The 21,299-nt window shown below is 42.8% G+C and overlaps 2 protein-coding genes and 1 long non-coding RNA gene across 3 annotated transcripts; 1 reads left to right on the forward strand and 2 right to left on the reverse strand.

Moving 5' to 3' along the window:
• Positions 1-1,175: 1,175 nt before the first annotated feature.
• On the reverse strand, positions 1,176-20,797 carry LOC116930595 (calsyntenin-1). Its single transcript, XM_032937957.2, has 15 exons — positions 20,159-20,797; positions 12,127-12,290; positions 8,610-8,737; positions 7,729-7,937; positions 5,932-6,078; positions 5,649-5,821; positions 4,895-5,011; positions 4,392-4,554; positions 4,191-4,318; positions 3,824-4,001; positions 3,533-3,706; positions 2,763-3,439; positions 2,307-2,616; positions 2,010-2,185; positions 1,176-1,911 (listed from the first exon to the last, which is right to left on the reverse strand). Exons 1-15 carry the CDS (start codon positions 20,235-20,237, stop codon positions 1,714-1,716), a joined length of 3,021 nt encoding a protein of 1,006 aa, XP_032793848.1. The 5' UTR covers positions 20,238-20,797; the 3' UTR covers positions 1,176-1,713.
• LOC116930599 lies at positions 10,497-11,988 on the forward strand. Its single transcript, XM_032937963.2, has 5 exons — positions 10,497-10,740; positions 10,856-10,918; positions 11,009-11,071; positions 11,143-11,353; positions 11,415-11,988. Exons 1-5 carry the CDS (start codon positions 10,621-10,623, stop codon positions 11,894-11,896), a joined length of 939 nt encoding a protein of 312 aa, XP_032793854.2. The 5' UTR covers positions 10,497-10,620; the 3' UTR covers positions 11,897-11,988.
• Positions 19,141-20,145, reverse strand: LOC116930600. Its single transcript, XR_004398472.2, has 2 exons — positions 19,875-20,145; positions 19,141-19,793 (listed from the first exon to the last, which is right to left on the reverse strand). It is a non-coding gene; the product is annotated as an uncharacterized LOC116930600 (long non-coding RNA).
• Positions 20,798-21,299: the final 502 nt, after the last annotated feature.

Here is a 21,299-nt window from a genome sequence, read left to right on the forward strand (position 1 = left end):
CAAGAGCTGTTTGTGAAGGGGGTACTTACTATCGGTTATGTATTAATGTTATAAGTACGTCAAAGCCGGTTTATGGAACCCAAATCGCATCACGTAAAAATACGAAGAAGAAATGTCATTATATAAGAAAGCCTTTGTGGCATCATTCTGCGATTGCCCTTGTTTTACATGGTGATATTAAGATAAGTATAGGAGTGGTTTTCGAATGCAGCTCCAGAGTGTAAAGAGGTTGGGGGTAAAACGACGGCTAAATAGATCTCAATAATCTGAAATCACACAATGATATGGCCATATACGTAATTAATAGAAGAAAAGATGAAGGAAGGAGTAAACGAGCTCACTAAATATGAAATTTTGGTGTTGATTAGGTTCGATAAGCTTCAATGAAAACAAGAAAGCGAAAGGATTTTTTCAAAAAAGTTACAATTTTTCTAATGAGAGAACCATTTTGTTTTCCCACAAATAAGCGATCGATTACCTACGATGGGTGGACTTGGTATTAGATTTTAGCAATAGCAGTGGTGTTTACATAATCATGAATTTGAAGAATATGTTTAGAGAAGAAGGAGGAAGCAACAAAGGAAATCAATAGTTAATAACTTTTTGAAAAAGGTTAATGTTAAACAAAAAACGGAATGTTCGTCACTTTACAACATTTATATAAACCGAGTCACAAGATGAAAAAAAATTAATCAAAGAATTTAACGTATAACTTTTCTTCCTTCTGCATCCGATACAACGACGTTTTTCCTCCCCTAATTAATTGCATGTTTGCCTTCCTTCGTTTGTTGAATATTTGGAAAATATCGACTGATTTCCATAATAAACGGCCCTTTCCTCTGGCTCTTAAAAAAGAAAGAGGATACGAAGGAAGAATAAAAACTACATCAAACGGGGCATAGGTGACTGTTTATCCTCCATTTTTTTTCGCTTTTCGTCTGCAGGGTTTTTCTTCTTTTCTTTAACGAGAGCTCATCTTCTACAACATTATTCCCGTCCCGCATTGTGCCAAAGTTTCACATGTGCTAATAAAGAGAACGCAGCGATCGAAACCCTAGCCGAATATTTTCGTCGATCCTAAAATCTGTTGAAAAGACAAACAGAAAATCCAACTAAAAATAATTAAACAAATCAAACCAAAAAAAAAAGGAACTAAAAAAAAAAAAAAAGTCTCCTGTGTTTCGGTAGTCTTTCATGTTTCATCAGGAAACGAACAACAACTATTAATTGCCTTGTTACACGTTTTTCAAGGAAAAAGAAGATGGGACATACAGAATTAAAACAAAAAATTAATGGAAAAAAAAAATGGTGGTAGAAAGAGAAAGAGGAAACGAACACCGACATGGTAATGTATACGATACAACAATCCGGCAATTAATTTTGTCTCCATTTTTGTGTGTGTGTCTGTTATATATACGCATTGCCGAGATTTACCTTTTTTTCTTTTTTTTTTTTTTTGCCTATTTAGAAGCCCGTCAATTTGTCATTGAAATTGGATTTTGTTTTTGTTTTTAAAGAGACAACCGAACAGAAAAACAAAAAAGTGCCATTAAAAGGTTAAAGGATAGAGAGCGGATTGGTTTGTTGTTGTTTTTTTGGACGACAAGAAAGTGAGAAAGGTGTTAAAACCCCAAAAAAATAAAAAAAGTAAAAAATAACAAAATGGAGAGAGAATGATATCAGCTGCGTTTTTGCTTTGCTTTCTCGTTTCTTTTAGATGCTCAGAGTGGAATTGTCCCACTCGAGGTCACGGGCTTTGCAAACGCCTCCATCGTCATCATCATCGTCATCATCATCTTCGGCATCTTCGTCGCTGGAATCGTTGCCACGGCAACTATCGTCTTCCGAATCGGAATCGTCGTGACGGTGCGAAGTTCGCGTCATGGTCGACTTTTCGGCTGCTTCCAGCGTCTACGAGACAACAAGTTTTGTTAATGGATGCCTTTTCACGTGCAGAGGCAAACGTTTTCGCGTGCCATCGCAGCACACACAGACAGACAAAGAAATACCTCCATCGGGTTGACGGTGATGGTAAGAGCGGAATCATCCCAGGCCATTTCAGTGTCGGCTGTCGTCTCGTCTTGTTGGGCGCGGCGTCTAGCGGCACGAACGCGAACCACTCCCAAACTAATCATCAAGAGCAGGAAACCGGCGCATACCATTACGATGATCGTCACCGTGTGGCCTGAATTCATCAATCAATCAAACAAAAAGAATTGAAATATATATAAATGATAGATGTAGGAATTTCATTGTTCTGAACCACAAGGAAAATCAAAATTCCTCCAAAAAAACTGAAAACGTACTAGCACCGCTGGACAGATGGCCCTGTACGGTCCCACCCATGCCCATATAAACATCCGAGATGGAGGTAATGGGGCCGACGGGACGGATGTCTACATGATGTCGGTCAATCTTGGCGTGAGCCGGTGCCGCCGTCTTGCTCTGATGACTCAACGTCTGTTGGTTGGGTGGTTGCGGAGCGCTGGTAGATGGTTCGGTCGAATGGCCAGCCGACGAGCTGGATGCAGCGCCTGAAGTGCTAGAAGTGGCCACCACCGGGCTAGGAGTCGATCCATCAACGAATGAAGACGCTTGCGGATGATCAACGGTGACCTGGAAAGACCCAAAAATAACAAAAACCGGTTTCACTATAGTTATTCAGTTGAGTCATGGAGAACCGGAAAAACAAAAAAGGACAAAAAAACGAAAAACAAAAGAAAAACAAAAGAAAAATGTAGCGGATTTTTTAAAAATCGTACAGTGTGGACGAGCTCGTTGCTGGCAAAACGCCCGCTCATCTGCGAGCAGATGAGCTTGAAAGCTCGGGTCAAGTAGAAAGCCGGTTTGTGGTTGTTGTACTGGAGCTGATGCAAGATCTGCTCGTAGTGGTTTGTCGACTCGCTGCCCATCAACGTAACTCCGTCGTGGCTGAATTTAGCCTCAATCTTGAACTGGTTGAGAAGATTCTGAGGCCACGTCAGCGTCTCGTGATCGGGATTGAGCGGCGGGTAGACTGTGGCCGTGCAGGAATCGATCCGCTGCGCAATGTTCATCAATAAGTCTTCCTCCTCCGACGATTCATCCTCTTCGGATGAAGATTCTTCATTGGCAGCTGCGGCCGCCGCGTCAGCGTTACTCACTTCAATGCGAGCGTCGGGGAAGAGATGGACGCCACTGCGAAGCGATTCGTAGCCGTAGTGCGAGCTGGACAGGCCCGTCACCGTCACAATAGGCAACGGAGTAGCCTGCACGACAATGGCGCTCTCCAGGACGGGGATCTTGAGCGTTCGGCCAGACGAGCAGATGATGTTGGTGTAGAGACGAAGCGGACGGCGACCGGGTGTAGGGAAATCCCTCAAATTTGCATAGGCTACTTTACGCAAAAGTACCTCCAAATTGGTTTTGTTCTCGCCCTCCAACGTCAACTCCGTCAAATCTGTTGAATGAAAACCATCCGAATAATTCAATTTAATATTCTTTTGTTTTTTTCTTTTTTTTTTGAAACGTGTCCACGCAAGCGGAGATATACCGTTGTTGTTGAGGATTTCCATGCCTGGTTGAAGAAGTTCCATCGGCGGAGCTTCTAGATTCTCTTTGCACTTGTGCAAACAAGCAATCACTTCGTCGAGTTCGATTTGGCCAGCGAGCACCGAAAGGCCAGCCATTGATCCGCGCATAAAATGCTGCATCCGGCTTTGGGATCCTTTTTTTTTTTTCGTTTTCGTTTTTGTTTGGTTTGTTTTTGTTTTCATGAGAGAAAAGGAAGAAAGAGAAAAGATTAAAGAAAAAACATTTCACATAGATTGCAGTTATTTATTACCTTGCCAGCAAGCGCCGACCGTGAGAGTTGTGTTCAGTCCGTGACTGTTATGGAGTGGCCAGTCATCAATAATTTCAGGGTTGTTTTTGCTGGCTACCATGGGGCGTCCATCGACGTACAGTTGAACTTCTGGGAACTCCATGGAAACAGCGTAGTGATGCCATTGTCCGTCGCAAACCTAATTCACGAAATAGTACACACACACATACACATTATGAGCCTTTGGGCTTGTTGCTGTTGTTGTTGTGAGAGTTTCCTTAGCTATTCACTTTAGAGCACAACAGGCAAATACGGGAAAGCATCAAGTTCTCCTATCCCCCAACCCAGCCTCTTCCTTTTCTTTTGTTTTCTATTTTCAAAGGCTTACCTGAGGCAATTTCCAGCGAAACTCGGCCGGCCGGAAACTCTTGAGATCGCCGTCTCCAAACTCACGACGCAAAAGTAAAATGAGCCGACAATTGCGGATAAACAAAGAGAAATGATGCCGGTTCATTTCTGTTGGGAAAATTAAAAAACAATAAATTAATGAACAATGATCAATTCAAAAATGAAAAATTCGTCTATTTACGGTGATCATCCGCATTGCAGAGAATGTGTTCCTTGACGTGTTTGTCCTGCCCGGCGTGGTGCTCGTGTTTCAGCCACACGGACATGGTGAAATTCCTCGTCAGATTGTGAGACATCACTTCCGGCGGTACGGTCACGCCTGTTGCTCCGTCAAACACGAAAACCTGCGACCGTTGACAGCAAATGAGAAACAAGTCGCACAATCAATCAAAAGCCAATCACACAGCAAAGAAAATGAGACAAAGTAATAAGGCAAGAATAATATCGTCTAGATTACGTACATATCATTAAGCTAGCGAATAGCGACGAATGGTGGTATGTAGCCATAATTCAATCTTGTTTGGACGTACTACTATACCACAGTGCAATCCCACCCACCCCCCATTCCCACAGGCTTCCCAGGCAAATAATAATTTAAAAAAAAAATAAAATAAAAATCTTGCCGATCTCAGCAGTCAAAGACAAATTGGTTGTAAGGCAACGGGAATAAAGATGGACACGTACCTGATCGGCTTCACGTCCTTGGTCAACGGGGAGGTCACGCGTCCATTCGGCCCCAGGTCCTGGTGGTGGCAAGAGATCGATGGCACGGCTATTGGCTCCGCACAATTTCCTTTGGTTCTGCCAATGGTTGATTTGATTTGATTAGATTATTATTACTTGGGGGTAGGAGAATAAAAGAAGAAAAAAAAAAAAAAGAGAGACGGCAAAATAAACAGGTAATCGGGTTGTCTTTTCGTCTGATTTCTTTGATTGAAAAGGAAATGGAATTGAATAGGACACCAAATAGCTTTCGAACGGGGATCACGAACAGCCATTTCCTTCGATTAGGCTTATCGATCCGTTGCGGATCGACGCAAGATACAAAGCCCTTTCTGCCTCCCCCAAAGAAGGAAACAAAACGATGGCATTCACGTTGAAGGGAGAAATGATTTTAAAAGAAAAAGAAAAACAAACCCCTAAAAAAGGTGTAGAATGACACGGGGGAGGGGATTATAGAGAAAGTAGGAGGCGATGAAAATAGAGAGAGAGACACAATGAGAATTCTCGTGTTCCAATGCGCGCACAGTCACGGAAAGAGTGACATATCAGATAACCCAACCGTCATTTGTTTTCAGCACTTTTTATCGACGTCACTCTGTTTTCTCTCCTTTATCAAATTTTATTAGAGAGGAATGAAAGAAAATGAAAATAGAAGGGCAACATATCTTTTTTTTTTTAAGGAAAAAGAGGTTGTGCTTATGTGCTATGTATATACCTGGATGGTATAAGTATCGCGGTCGCAGTTCTTTCCCAGATGGGAGGAAGCCAAAGTAAGACGCGCCTGGATGGATTCCGGTTGGCAAGGGAAATCGCACAAGTTGATTAAAGCCTCGGGAAAGAGATCCTGTCGACCTGAACCGGGAACGTACTCGACGCGTTCACTGATACCTGCGCGCGTTCAATAAAAATCCAAAAAAATATTTAAAAAAAAAAGGCGAAATTGTTTAGTCGTTTTATTCTTTTCGCAAATGCACAAATGGAGGACAATTGAAACGTACCCGTCCATCCGAGGCGACAGACTCGGTTAACTTTAACGCTGACCAGGACTGGCTCGGAGCGTTTCATTCCGCAATCAAAGGCGACCACTTGCAGGATGTGATTGTGATTCTTTTCGTAATCCAAAGGCTCCGTGTTTCGAATTACACCTGTGAAAATACGACGCAACAAAGTGAACGTATCAATCGTCAATCCTTTTACATGCCGCCCCATGAAAAGATGTCCTTGTTGGCATATGGAAGACTTGGGGTGGGGAAAAAAGAAAAACAAGTTTAGGAAGCCTCGACGGATTTATTTAAATCCATCGACTCGTGCATATGAAAAAAAGGTTTAAAAAAGAAGATTTGTTGATTGCAAATCCCCTCGCAGCTTTAGCTCCTTTTCCTTTCTGAAAGTTGAACTGGATTAAATGGAAACCATGAGCAAGATCTCAATTCCCGACTGAAAAGTAAAGTCTTTTTCCAGAAAAAAAATAATAAGTAGGAATGAGCAGAAGAGCTTTCGCCATCGTCATGTTCGAAACTTTTTTTTTTTTGGTACGATAACAAGATGGCAACAAAAGCTGCACGCCCACCCATTCCCTTTTTTTCAAAGGCGGAGTGCATCCCTTTAAAAAAGTAAAACGGCGAGGATAGTGGGGGCCGAGACGAGACGAGCGATGGTGCGCACATCAGAAACATCAAAGAGCGCCAGAAATTGCAAATTCCAAGTGGGAGTGCCTGGTTGCCATAGAAATATCAAAACCCTCAAAGTTAAATGGACTTGACTGGCGCGTCCGTCAACCGACAGCGACGGGTCTCCGGAAGAATCCACTTTTTTCTTTTTTAAATCAGAGGAAATGGAATCAACCCACCTACTCACCCCCCACACAGACACACACAGACACACAAAAACGAATCAATTTTGAAGACGACCATGTTGCCCTGCCCTTTATTCTACCTGCTCGGGTGGGGAATGGGGTGGGGTGGGGGGGGACACGACACGTTATACGAGTTGAAAGACGACGCAATATGTGGGGAGGCGGTCGTCGGATTACATGCATCTATAATATTTGCGCGGTGGCACAGACGTTACAGATCTAAACATCCAAGTGCACGCGGAATGACTAAAATGTTTGCCCTTTTCGCCAGCACATCCTCTCGTTTGTCTCCGTCCCTTTGTGTGCGCATTGCCCCATTCCGGATGACAAACCAACATCAGACATGCCCCCTTTCCTTACCACTTGCGGCAATATGGAATATCAAGTTTCATACCCCCCCACCCCTCACCCACCCCCTTTCGTGCTATTTATTCTTGTCTTGTAACGAAAGGGATACTGGTGTGAGGTGATTAATCCATCGTCACATATTGGCCAAGACTGGTGCAGCTCTTGGATATTCAGCGGTTGCGGCGGCACTTTATACCCATCCGCCGGAATGAAAGTAAAAATAAAAAAAGAAGGAAGAGGGTGGAAAAGAAGGTGGCTCGTTGAAAAGTGGTACAACGCTCCGCACACAATACACGCACACACACAGAGAACCGATTCGTCAACTAAAGTGGATGGGATTTTCGATGGATGGCTCATGTGTTATGTGGATGTATCCACTCCCTTGACGCACACACACACACACACAACCGGATGGGACGGGAAGCTTAAAGGCATTCGTTTGAAGAAGGAGAACGAGGTTTGAGTTCACACAGCCGGAAGCGAAGTGAGTTAGCATACGTTTAAACGACTCCCACTTTTTTCTATTCCAACGCAATCAAGTAAAAAGAGGGGAATAATAATAAAACAAAAACAAAAAAAAGAGGATACCGACCTTCATTGTCGATGGCAAATGGTTGATCTTTGTTGAGAATGTCGTAACGACAAATGTCGCCATACTTGGCCGAACAGTCGGCATCGTTGGCCTCCACTTGCAGAATCTTGTCGGTAGGACGACCTTCGTCCACGTCGACGACGTACGACGGCTGGTTGAATTTCGGCGCGTATTCATTGACGTCATTGACGCTGATGTGCACCGTCGCGCTGCCAAATATGAGAAAGAGTAAACAATAAAACGACGTATTTAGAAGAAAGAAAAGGCTCGTCATGTAGAAACTATTTTTAAAAATCCAATTAATCTGATGGTACGAAAGATGGTCGCCATCAAAAGGGAGACAAAAGAAGGCCATCTCCATTCAACTCCCAAGACTCTAAACCATATATACTAAATCCTTTTAATACATGTAATATAGTGTATCGCAAGTCCTTTTGTCTATTCAATGCAAGCCCCCCGTCCGTCCGCCTGTCATCCTCCATTCTTCAATGTTGTTCAGTCTATCCACTTCAAGAGGAAATAAAAGAAAGACGGGGCCAGCAAGCAGAGGCGGTACAAGCAATATTATCTGGAGCACTTGATCAACTCGACGACGTCGGCACGCAATTTACACAGGCTTTTCATCTCTTCCCCCTTTTTTTTTTTTGTGTGTGATATTTTTCTTATTCTTTTTTTATTTATTTATTAAGAGCCGACCAAACAGCAGAACAAACGGGAGAGAGATGGAGTTGCTACCCTTCATTCTCATCATCATTTTAAATTTTCTCTTTTCCCTTTAAACCCCTTTAAAGAAAGAAAGAAAACAGCTGTTTGTTGTGCTGCAGACTGCCAATTTGCTTTTTTCCTTTGTTTGGCAAAAGAAAGGAAAGGGATGGACTCACTTTTCGGATGAGATTCCGGCGCAGGAAACGGCTACGATGTCAAACTTGTAGTTTTTCTTCTTTTCACAATTGAGGCCCTTCTTGGCCCGTAGTTCAGCTTCGCCCTTCTCCCGATCTTTCACCACAATCTGTCGACGCAAAAAGAAAAGAAAAGAATACAAATTTTTGAGATGCGCAAACAAATGACACGTCAATTTTGTAAATGGATGCATCGGCGAAAAAGAGAAAACTGAAAAAAAACACACTCGTCAGACAGCTCTTATCAAATGGGGGGTGGTGGTAATAGTGAGGGACGGTTGGGAGCAAAAAGAAGAAGCGATTTGATGTCTCGTATCGATCGAGTTGGCACAGCACAGCCCATCGTGATGGGATTTCCAGCAAAAAGCTGAGCCAACAAACCCTATTGGATGCGATTTATACAACCAGTAAAAAATGAGAAGAAAAAAAAAAAGAGGAAGAAGAAAAGAAATAGAGAAAAGTGTTAAGAGAGAGTCGGAAAGAGAGAGAGTCAATATTGAAACGGAACAAAGAAGTTTTCTTCGGGTGTGATTTGGTGGCCAAAGGGGGGAAAGAAAGAAAAAAACTTGTTTTTCTCCTATTCCCATCGCATTTTTACCAGCCGCCATCTTGGTCCTCATCATTTAAAACAGGAAATTCAAAAGGCATTCATTTGTACGCCGTCACACAATCGGAGCTCAAAAATAAAAAAAATAAAATAAAAAAGGGAAGAAAAGAAAATGAAATAGATGAACAAAATGGCGGGGGATGGGGGGGTTGAATTGAACGCGCACAGCGACGCCACGACGTCTACTGTTCGGGGCGCCGTTGGGCGCGTGCTAGCGCTTGGCCCCTTAACAACTATCGATTAGGTTTCCCTCTCCGGTCCAAAATAAGTGCACTAAGACGCTGGTAGTCGAGTTTGCATTTTGCGCTACGGGCGGCCTTTCAGCGACACGAGCGCAAAACTATAACGCCAATTTCACATCATCGTTTCATCGCCAAATAAATAAATAAATAAATAAATAAATAATAAATAATAAAAAAAAAACACACGCGCACCACACAATCCAACAAGACTAAATTCGGCCATCTTGATGATGGCAGGGCCAAAAAAGGTTCGCAGGAAGAGAACGCGTGCAAAGGTTTCCAAGTTGGATCGATATCATCACCGACGGCCGGCTCTTTGGCTAGCTCGACATAACTGCTATCGTCACGGCATACGCTTTTCTTTATTTCTTCTCCCTCTATTTTTTTGCCATAAATAAAAATAAATAAAGCTGGCGATGTACGAGAGAGGTCAGAGGTTTCGTTACACGGCATATTTGCTATGTTTGTTTTGTCTTTTTTGTTTATTATTACCGTATTTCTTCTGCAAATCAGCCGATGGTGGGCCAGTACCGAATGAACTGTCTCGCACGACTGCATCCAATACACACACACAACCATATCTGCGGTATGCGTCTGGCCACGTCATCGCAGCGAGTAAATACACACGCCTGACAGGCCAACTGTCGTGGACCTTTCAAAGGTGAATGCAAACATGTTCCAAATCGCCTAATAAAACAGAGAGTGCGATATAGGCGGCCGGCCATTAGCCCCACACAACGACAACAACAAAAAAGCAAATCAGATATAGCCGTGCGTGTATGTTATCAGCATTGGTTTCTTATCTCCCCTCTTGTTGTTGATTGAACGATAATTTTTTCAACAACAAAACCCATTCTGTAGATTGGCCCCCACCAAAAATAGGAGTCCATTCAAGTTGCTTGCTTTCACCTTATGTAAGTGAACAGCGACTCATGTGATTAAAGGGCAACTGATGTTGTCCCTTTTTTCTTACTGCTTTCATAACACGTATAACATGTATGGACGTTTTAGTAGGGAAAGGGACATATAAAGAGCAGTATCAAAAGGTAATTTATCATCCGTGAGACGGGAGCAGTGCGAGCACGTCGGGACAAACTTTTTGTGTCTCTGTGTCTGTGTGTGTGAGGTACAAGAGGTAAAGAGGATGGCCCGTCTCACTCTTTTACATGTCGTTGCTAGTATTCTGGTTTGGACGTGCTGGACGACCGGCATGACGGATGGACTTTCGCTCGAGCACAGATTGCAGCAATTAACGGACAACTATGTGAGTGTGCGCCTCTTTCAATAGATTTTCTTGAGAAACTTTTTCATCGGACATTCTTTTCTTTTATCTCGCCTGAAAACTGCAATGCCCCGCTAATTCAACGGCCAATGAATAGATGGAACTGAAAGGCAATTTGGCTGAAAAAGACGACCAATTGGAAGCTCTAAAACGACGACAGGTCTACGATAAATTTCGATTCAATATTTCAATTATCGATTACTAAAACGCCTTTTTTTTTCTTCTTCTCTCCTTCCTTCGACGAAAAAAGAATGAAATGATGCAAATGTTGGTGGATAAGGAAATTCGATTTCAAGATTTGAAAGAGAAACACGTAAAATAAAATGCCTCTCTTTTTCTTTTTTCGAATTTGTTTGTTGATTAAGTGAAATGTTATTGAACCAGGAAATGTTGGTAGAGCAAGTGACACGACACGTACGAGACAAATCCCTTAGGGCCGACGTGTCGATTGGCCATCAATCAGGACGAGCCATGCCGACTTCGTGCCAAGATCTGAGTCAAATAGGACACGTCCTAAGCGGCTTGTATTCAGTTATGGCCACTGAAATGGTGCAAAACGTTTACTGCGACTTTAGCAAACTACCCAGCGAGGCCGGTGAGATTATTATTTGATTCGCAAGCAATTCTAGTTGAAAGAAATCACTCAAAATGTCAAGGTTTCGAGACGCTGATTGGATTCGCCGACGTCAAATCGCAGCCGACGTACTTTTACGTGCAGACGAGCGCCAACTTCAATCAAACCAAAGTTCCGATTCCGTTCGACGAAGAAATGCTGAACGTTGGCGGCGCCATGAATTCGACATCGGGCATCTTCACAGCGCCACGGACGGGCAATTATTTCTTTTCAGCTTCGGGAATTGCCTACATTCCGGCCTCGTCTTCTGCCCTTCTCTACTTCCACATCGTTTTGTACGTGAACGGCAGTCGCATCGGATTGGCGCACGCCTTTTCAGACGAACTCGCCGCCGAAGGAGGTCAACACGAAACGTTTTCGCTGTCGTCGACGCTCAATTTGCAGGCGGGCGATCAAATTTGGCTGGAAATTTTCGGCATGTCACCGGGAGCGTACATGAACGGCAACGGCTACACGCACTTCAACGGTTGGCTTTTGCAAGAAAATCTTTCGTCTAGCGCTTGAGTTTTCCTTTTCTTAATTTCTTTCTTTCTTTCTTTCTTTCTTTCTGGTTTCTTTAAATAAATACGTTCCCTTTTAGGGAAGTTTACAACCAACTGTCCAACAACTCAATAAAAAGATAAGAGACTTGCCCAACAGATAAGGCAGAAGAGGAGGGCTTGTTTTTATTTCGACTTTCGAGTGTTTGATAAGAAGAAAATAAGGAAAATTTATTTTTTTATTTATTTTCTTACCTCGAACGGAGTCTCGCCGTGATGTTTATTGACGATGCGGAAGGCGCAGATTTCGGCGCCGATGGCCCTGATTTTGGGTGTCACATCGACAATCAGTTTATCTTCGTCGACGAGGCCGTGATAGCCGTTGCTGCCACTCTTGCCAGTTCCATCCAAACGGGGAACTGTTTGAGAAAGAGAAATGAAAAAAATGTCGAATGAGATACACGCACGTCTTATTCCGAAATATGGACAATAAATGGAGACGAACAAATTGAAAAAAATAATAATCGTGCAAATCCGTTGGGGGACATGCGCATTTTTCCCTTCTGCATTATTCGGCCCGGCAAATAGAAGAAGATAAAGTTGCAAAGAAGATGGAAAGTTGAAGGCGAAAGCGACTCATCCCGGATTTCCAATTTTCGTCAGACGTATCGAGAAGGACGTGATGAAAAATATATTGGATCTTCTTCCTGCGAACCTCCCCTCAAGCTCTTTATAATATTATATTGTGTGCGGATGCGTGTTGAAAAAAAAAAAAAAAAGAAGTAAAGGAATGAAGAGGAGGCATATAGAGATATGCTCTCGTTTTCTGTAATGCCATCAGGAGCTCTGCGGATCGATTGCCGATCGTCCGCAGGGGAGGCGCCGCACTCCATCGCACGCGTCACTAGGACGACACCCTTCAGACGCCCCGCGAATAAAAGAAGAAGAAGAAGAAGAAGAAAAAAATCGAACCAGTGTCGAGGACCCAACTTGTGATACATAAAACGAGTGCCGATCTGGCATCTTTTTTTCTCGTCACTTTCAACAATTGCGAGGGAGAAGAACCATCTGCGAGTGTCTAACAGTTGCTGGCTAGTTGCCTCCTCGAGAAAATGAAAAGAGCGAATTCAATTTTTGTCATAATAATAATAATAAAAAAGATGCCGACTGTCGTGAGACATGTCAAGAGATTTACTCAACTTGCTAGGATGACGCACATATTGTCAAAGAAATGCAGTCGAGCTTTTTTGATGCAGTATCCAAATCGATGTTACTTTCACTAACAATTCATCTGCACCGTTAACTTTGCCCGTTGCCTTTGCCTAGGCTCAAATTCCCATTAGCCAATAGCGTCACACAAAAGTTTGTCGTATCACACGCATCCTCCTTCATCCCGAGCGCCACACACTCGGCATAAAGTCTCGATATCATTCCGCTTAAAAAAACAGCATAGAACACAAAAAGCGGCTTTAAAGTTTGGATGCCCCTCTTTTCCCGAGGCAATAACACGAGAAGAAGGAAAATCAGCGCCACAGTTGAATTCTAGCGTAGTTTTTCTTTCTTTCTTTAATTAACTATTTTTGTATGCTTAATTACTCTAAACGACTGGCTGAGAATAGGTCTATTCTTCGTTCTGGTTTGTTGTGTCCAAATCGATGGGCTAGTGAATTGAAATTGGCCGAGCTTTTATAGGAAAAAGTGAAAAGAAAAACGTACACAGTGAACGCAATACGAGCGTATGTCTTCAATGTTTGAAGACGCTTTTTGTCCCGCTTTCTTTTCACGTCGATTCGACGAGAAAGAAACGTGGAAAAGGAATCCACAAAACACGTCGCCACAATCCAATCTTCGACGAAAAATAACAAATCCCTGTAGTTTTTCTTTTTTCTTCTTCTGCTTTTCTTCAATGTTTCGTCATACACTATTGACGAGAGACTTTGTGTCTTGCTGTGAAATGTGTAGTTGTTGCGCTGCTGCACTTTTCGTCTTGTTTATTTATTTATTTCGCTAGTTCTACGTGGTATCTAAATATTCCTTCGACGACGACACACCAGCCGTGCGGATCGATGGAGCAAAGAATAAAAACAAAAACAGTTCACCGGTCGTAAGCGCCGACGTCCCCACAACAACCAATGCCGATGACAATTCAAACGTGTGTCTTTGTATGTGTGCGCTTGATCAAACAACTAGCCGCACATCACCGATGTATACGTACGTCACCAATTTCCTTTTTTTTTAATTGTTTGCTGCTCTCCTTCGGTACACAGGCCGTCCATTTTCAAGATGGACGCCTTTGTGACGGCGACGGCACCCGCCTTCGTCTATTGGCCATTCTACCTCTTTTGTTTTGTTTGTTTTCGCCCATTGCATTTATATATATATTTAAAACGGCACATAAAGAATAAAGAAAAAAGGTGGGAAGAGGTAAACAAGACAAACGGTCGCCAAGGCAACTAAAGGGTCATCCCTAAGAAAAAATAAAAAAATAGAGATAGACACGCACGCGGGACAACAAAAAAGAAACTGTTTTCGGTGCACGCTCTTTACTGTTTGGCCGCTAGGTACTCGACAGTGTGCACTCGAGCTCTTTTATGTCCAAGACGGTGCAAGTCGCCGTGCAAGGCCACCTTTAATTAGTTTTCCGTGCAAACATCCTCAGGATACACGATACATAATCATTACATTTTGAGAAATAATTCGTTTTTTAAGGAAAACACTGGCGGCGATTGTATCAACAACGGAAATTTGATGAACCCCATCTTGTTACTGCCCCCCACCCACCCCTTCCTCCTTCCCCGGCTGAGTAAATAATTTCGCTAGTCCATCTGAGAAGCTTAATTTTTAATTACGAGCGACGACGACGCGAGTAGGTGGAGGAATATTATTCACACACACACACACACATAAAAAAATACGAGAAACTTTTCGTGTAGACACACGGCAAATGAGCGATCAACTGAGCGGGTGGAAAAAGGGAAGATGAAAACTTGTGTGCTCCTGACAAGCTCATTACGTGAACCAGCCAACCCTCACGGTTTCACCCTATCCCTGAGGGCGGGTAGTTTAAACCTTTGTGTCGATTAGGTGGAATAATAACCTAAAAAATAAAAAAGGTGGCCGACGAAGTTTTGCGCTACGCCGTGACGTCGGCTGTCCGCGTATTGATTTTTATCTCTCCCTCTCTCTACCAACCCTTTCAAAACTCCAACCTTTCCCTAATTTTCAAAGCAAGCGCTTCTCAAAGAGTCAGTGTGTACCAGCTCTTGATTATGGTCTCCTCGCCCGCCAACCCATCGAAATCAAATGGATGCGCATCCAACCTTTCTTACAATTTATAATGCGGATTTTGAAACGCTCAAGAAGCAAAAAAAAGATGGAAAAATAAATTGAACGTGTCGTTAAGGAACTCATAGAATCAAGTCAGCTGTTGGAGATTGACAGATCGCGAGTTACGAAAAGCGGATGCGTTCCGCGCGAGATTTCAATAGTCTCCAGCAAATGGGGGAACAAAATGGCGACGAAAAAGAAGAAGAGATGCAAGACGGTCGCTTGCCAATGGCTTTTCGTCGTTAACGAGCGGGAAAACGATAATAAAAAAAAAAAAAAGCCAAAAGAAAAGGGACGAAAATCTGCCCCACCACAAAAAGCCATTGGTGCGGATGAAAGTGAATTGAAGACGAGATGATGAACAAGGGAAAAGACATAATACTCTTTGCATTCTATACGAGCGATGGCGCGTTCATTAGCAAGACAACGTCTTGCCGCTACTTCTCATCTGATGGCAAAGAAGATTGTGTTTTGTACACGCTCCGCCGAGTGGATATTATAATGACGACCACGATGATTGCATCAAATTCGGATATTTTATATACATACAAATGAAAAAAGGCGTAGCAGAAAAATGTACATAAAAAAGGGGGGATCGTATTCTCTGCAATAACGGCGCCGCACACATTTTTTTTTGTTTAACGACGAGATTGACTAGAACGACGCCTGTGTGTGATTACAGCCGGCTGTATAAAGAAAGATGAATGGGCCAACGAGTCAAGAGGCCGTTCTATTTCTTTCCTCCGCTTCCCTCCCTAACTGACGAGGGGAAAAAAATAAAATACAAAAAAACTCGACGTCACCACATAACAAAGTTGCTCCTATTTTATCTGCTCCAAAGAGTCACAGAGATCCTTGTTCTCCTCCGCAGAGAGAGGGGCAGTCTCCGAGTTTTCGGCCGGGTTTCGAGACAACGCCACAAAACAACAACAACAAAAAGCTAAAGGTTAAGCTCTTCTCTAATAGGCTCAAGTCTAAACACGGAAAATTGGAGAGAAAACGAATCAATAAATTGATTTCAACGAAAATAATGCGCAATTTTCTTTTTGTTTAGAAACAAACCTATTTGACCACGCCCTCAAAGTTTCCCCACAAAATTTCTATGAAAAATGAGCAGGTAAAAGCTTCGATAACAAACTGCGATCCATCAAGAAGCCGATCTTGTTTTGTTTTTTTTTGTCCAGCTTCTTTCTTTTTTTTAAAAGTCGACTGTCCGCGTGTCCCGTGTATATATAGATTCACGCGCTTGGCGGACGAAGGCGTCGGTTGAGACGGGGGGACTTGGGAAAACATGGAAGAAGAGCAACAAGCGCAGAATGGCACACACAAACAGCTGCTGCGTAGCCTCCCTCACCCACCTCTTTCCCCCCTTCAACACAGAATATGACACACAGACGGCCATTATATTAAAGAATAAAAATAAAAAATAAAGTCCATATAACGATGAAACCAGATGATGTTGTGCGGAGAGCCCGAGAAATTCACGCGGGTGTGTATATAGCGTACGTCGAAAAGAGGAAGAAATAAAGAAACGCCGTCCGATGGAACAATGCAATATAATGGGCCGGATCGATATTGTATTTCACTCGCGCGCCAATCGTTGATTCAGCTCACGAAAGCTGCAATTTCCGTCGTAACATGAAAAATATATAGATATACGTACTGTACGTATATCTATATAATAAACTTCATCATCATCGGATGGATCGAGATGCGAAACGAAAGAACGTGAGTGGCATAACGATCATCTTTTGTTCCGAAACAGAGAGAGAGAGAGAGAGAAGAAAAACAAGCGATAGTTCTTGTACGCTTGACATGCAATCCTAACCTATCGGATCGCTGGATGTATACGGGCTCGTTATACGTGTCGCTATACCTTTGAACGTTATGTGTACTGCATCCATTGCATCTTTAACAAGTTTTCCCTTTTGCTTTCAAATACATTCCTCTCGCAAAATATGAAAACGTCTCGAATATATTTTTAAAAAAAGTTAAGTGTCTAGAATAGCCAAAATGTCTCTCGGAGAACCAAACGACGATCAAAGAAGGAAAAAGAAGGAAAAGGTTTCGGCTGAGTGGCTTAGAGTTGGATCGTGACGCGACCGTTCCCTTGTCGTCCCTCCTCCCGCAGCCACCCACCTAGGTCACCCAGCGTGAGACACCAAGAGATAGTGTGTGTGTGTGGGGTATAAATACATTTTTACATGGCGACCGAGAAGAGAGAAACCCGGAGGCTTGTTGGCCCACATTGGAAAGTCCCTTTGGAAACCGTTTGGCTTTTTTTTTTCTTTTTTCTTACTCGTCTCCCAACTTTCATCAACATCTTTCTTCTTCTTCTTAAAAACGTCTTTGCCTATAAGGAAAAGAAGAAAAAAGGCCGAGGCAGTAACCGGATCACAATCGCACCTCTTACATTCTTGATATTTTCTTTGCTTATCGTTCACATTCTTCCCCTCCTTTCACATCAAAAGAACCTTTTTTTTTTTTTGAGGAGTTAAAAAAAAATTAAATAAATAAAAAATATCGTTCGAGTAAAGAAGAACGGGAGTCCTATAAATCTGGCATCTCTCCCGTTTGGTTGATTTGCTTTGATTGCATTCCACAAACACCCAAAATTTGGGGGGGCGGTAGCAAACGGTGGTGGGACGGACGACAAATAATAAAGAGAGAGAGAGAGAGAAAGGAATTCTTTTGCTTTGAACGTCACGCTGACAATAAAAAAAAAATATTTTTCTTCTCCTTTCCCAAGGAAAAAAAAACCGGTTAAAAAAGATGACGGGATTGACTCTCAGTTGACAAAGATGGCCGACAACTTCCAACTACGGGGTTAGCATTTATTTCAATCAAGTAAAGCAGTCTATCCTACTCTCGCCCGTAATTAAATGAGTGAATGTAATTTAGACTCTCTCCCCCCCCCCCCCTTCTGCCTTTGGCAAACATCGCATACCGACCAGGAGGAGGGGGGCATCACTTTGTAAATAATCAAGTCTGTATCGTACGAACGACGATGAGGAGAAATGAGCCATAGAGAGCTGAATAGCACACAACAGTGTCACCGTAAGATAATAAGACGAACAGGAGGAATGCTCTTCGTCTCCAACTGCAACATCATAAATGGTGAATAGAACGAGTGAGGATGGATGTGTCTTGAGCCGTCCAAAAGGCCAACAGTCACACGCACATGGAAACAATTCAATTTCCACTCTGGCACATTCCTAACTCCTTTTTTTTTCTTTCTTCTTCTCCCCCCTTTTATGTACACACACACACACATAAACATACACACACTATAATAGAGATGTATAGCGAGCCGACGCCGAAGAATAAACGAAAGGTAAGGGGGGAAGAAGAAGAAGAAAAAAAAACAGGTCATGTCGTATCGATCGTGTTGGGAAAAGAGAAAATTTCCTGCCATCTGAGTTGTGCGTTGCACACAACCTTCCTGCCAGCAAGTCACCCCACCCTTTGTAATATCATCGTGACTTTAGAAGATGTACGATCCGTCTTGTGACTCGCCAGACGATGGGGATATATGTTCAGCGGGAGCGGATCCATCTTCATAGCTCTCATCATATATATATATATGGAGGATAGTACCACTCTTGTATCCGTGTTCTATCATGTCCTCTTTCTTCTTTCTTTCATTTTTGTTTTTAAGAGGAAAAATCTTCGTTCGGAATTGCCCAACGAAAACTAGCGATTCCCGCGCCTTCATTCTGTCTGCGTCGTGCACATGAATCACGATCATCCCTACCCAAACCAACCTAAGAGACCTTTGACCTCATTTAGAGGATAAATAACCTCGATCAAGGTCGTAAAGGTAGAACCTTTATTTTTTTTACCTGCCCCCAATTTTTACGAACCCCCACTAAATAGGAGGGGGCTGAAAAAAAGGAAAATCCAGGAGGTCATCTGGACACCGACAAACACCATCTGTCTACCTTCATGCTATTTTTTTATTTTTTCCTCGTCTCGAGAAGAAGGTTTTCTTCTACTTGTTCACAATTGAGTAGCAGCAGCTGGTGGCCAAAGCTCTCCATTTCCGTCATTTTCCAATGACCTTCCGGGCATATAGTCGTCGTCTCTTTTTTTTTTCCTTTTTTTGAAAGAATTTCATCGTTTCTCTGTTGGTGTAGGCAGTCGACTTCAAATAGGATTTCTCACACACACACACACACAACCCACGCGGACACACGAGATTTTGGGGAGGAACACACGCTGATGAGATCTGGCTCAGTGCACAGCTGGGGCTTTTCACAAATATTGATTGGCCCCCATTTCTACCTACTGGCTAACTAGGACGCCATTTCGAATTCACAATAAAACACACGAAACAAAACAAAAATCGAGATGAATGTTGCCAATTTTTTTCTTTTTGGTTAAAATGAACGGAATTGTTGTCGGGGCGGAATAGGGCAACAACAATGAAAACAAGAGCATTCCCCTTAAAAAAAAATGGCAGTTTTTATTTCACGTAGGAGTGTCGTGTTGAACAATCCCAAGAATGGGCGGACATGACTCATGTGTTCAACGAAGACCTTTCTCTCGCAGCCCAACGTCTCGAGACGTGATCGAATCTGCTTGGCACCGCATTACTTTGCTCGACAGCAACAACAAAAATTTGGCGTTAAAAAAAGGCTTTGAAAGAAACGCAAATAGAAAAGAATTGGTTTTACATTAAACATTCAATCGGGGCTTGATTGAGACACTGAAAGGCTTTTTTTTTGTGTACCAGCCACCATCATTACGATTCTCTTGTCTTTCACACCCCATTTTGGTTACTGGACATAAAGGCAGACACCAGTGCTAGTTAAAAAAACAAAAAAACATGTCTAATGCAATGACGAAATCAAGAAGAAAAACCTGTTCGTTTTCAGCTGTTAAACACCAGCCAGACATTTGAAAGAATTAAAAAAAAAAAAAAAGGAGAACAACAAAAAAAGAGTTTCGTTGAGCTTACCTTGAGTTTCGGCATTCGACACTGCAGCGGCGAACAAAGCCAAGGCCACACCAACAACGAACGTCGTCCAGCGAGCCATGAAGGAAAGAACAAATCTCCCCCCCAAAAAATAAAAATGGAGAATAGATTTCGGGGTTCTAGACGCGTTGAAAATGTGAGCTGCTAAAAACCTCCCCAACTACCAACTCGGCATCAAAGAGGAGAAGAAGAAAAAGTTACTGGAAAACAAGTTTCTTTTTTCTTTTTTTTTTTCAGAGAATTTTGTTTGTATGTCTCCTCCTCCCCTTCTATTTCCCAACAGAAGGAAAAAGTCACTCGCTGATGGGGCAGAGGTGAACGTACAGAGAGTAACGGCAGTTGTGTCGATTCTTGCAAACACTTTCTTCCACGAGAACCGAAAAAAAAAGAAGTCGAATATCCGGTGATGAAACCAACAACAAGAAAACAAATCGAATGGTGCACACAGACGGAGAAATCAAACAAACAACACTGCGAGCTAATAACAGATCTCTTCGTCTGCCAGCAAAATGGCGCAATAAATAGAAGCAAAGACGAAAACCGAACGACTCTAAAGAACTGGAAGGTAAACGCGTACGACCAAAGAGTCGACGAGCTGCCTCGAGAATGACACGTTCTGAACGCAACCAAGCCAGGTTTTTTCTTCTCAGGATATACGAAATAGTGCGGGGGATGGGGTGGGAAGGCTGGACATCGAGGACAGTGCACCTGCTAGTCTACCACCAACGCCACCTAGCGATAGAAAATGTAACCAAAACACACACAAAATGAAAGAAACGAATAGGTACGAAAACAGATATGCAGACAATTGCATGTATGTAAATAAACCGACGCAGCTGCGCGTTTCCTGTACCCATGTGAATGGGTTTCGTGATAAATACGGATGCACTATTCAAATGACTTTGGGCGCCAGCTTCTACAAACGGGGATAAAGAATCATGTCCTAAAAAAGAAGGATTACCTCTCGCCAAAGCCATTTCGCAATGCTTTGACCTCGACGACGACTTGAAACCAAATTTAGTCAACAAAAGGAGTTTCAAGAGAAAATAGACGCACCTAGTTGGGCGGCGGCAAGATCACGAAACTTGCAACATAGTCGTGCCAAGGTTGGTCTTGTTACACG

Source organism: Daphnia magna, linkage group LG9, assembly GCF_020631705.1.
Source record: "Daphnia magna isolate NIES linkage group LG9, ASM2063170v1.1, whole genome shotgun sequence".
In the NCBI taxonomy this organism is placed as follows: domain Eukaryota; kingdom Metazoa; phylum Arthropoda; class Branchiopoda; order Diplostraca; family Daphniidae; genus Daphnia; species Daphnia magna.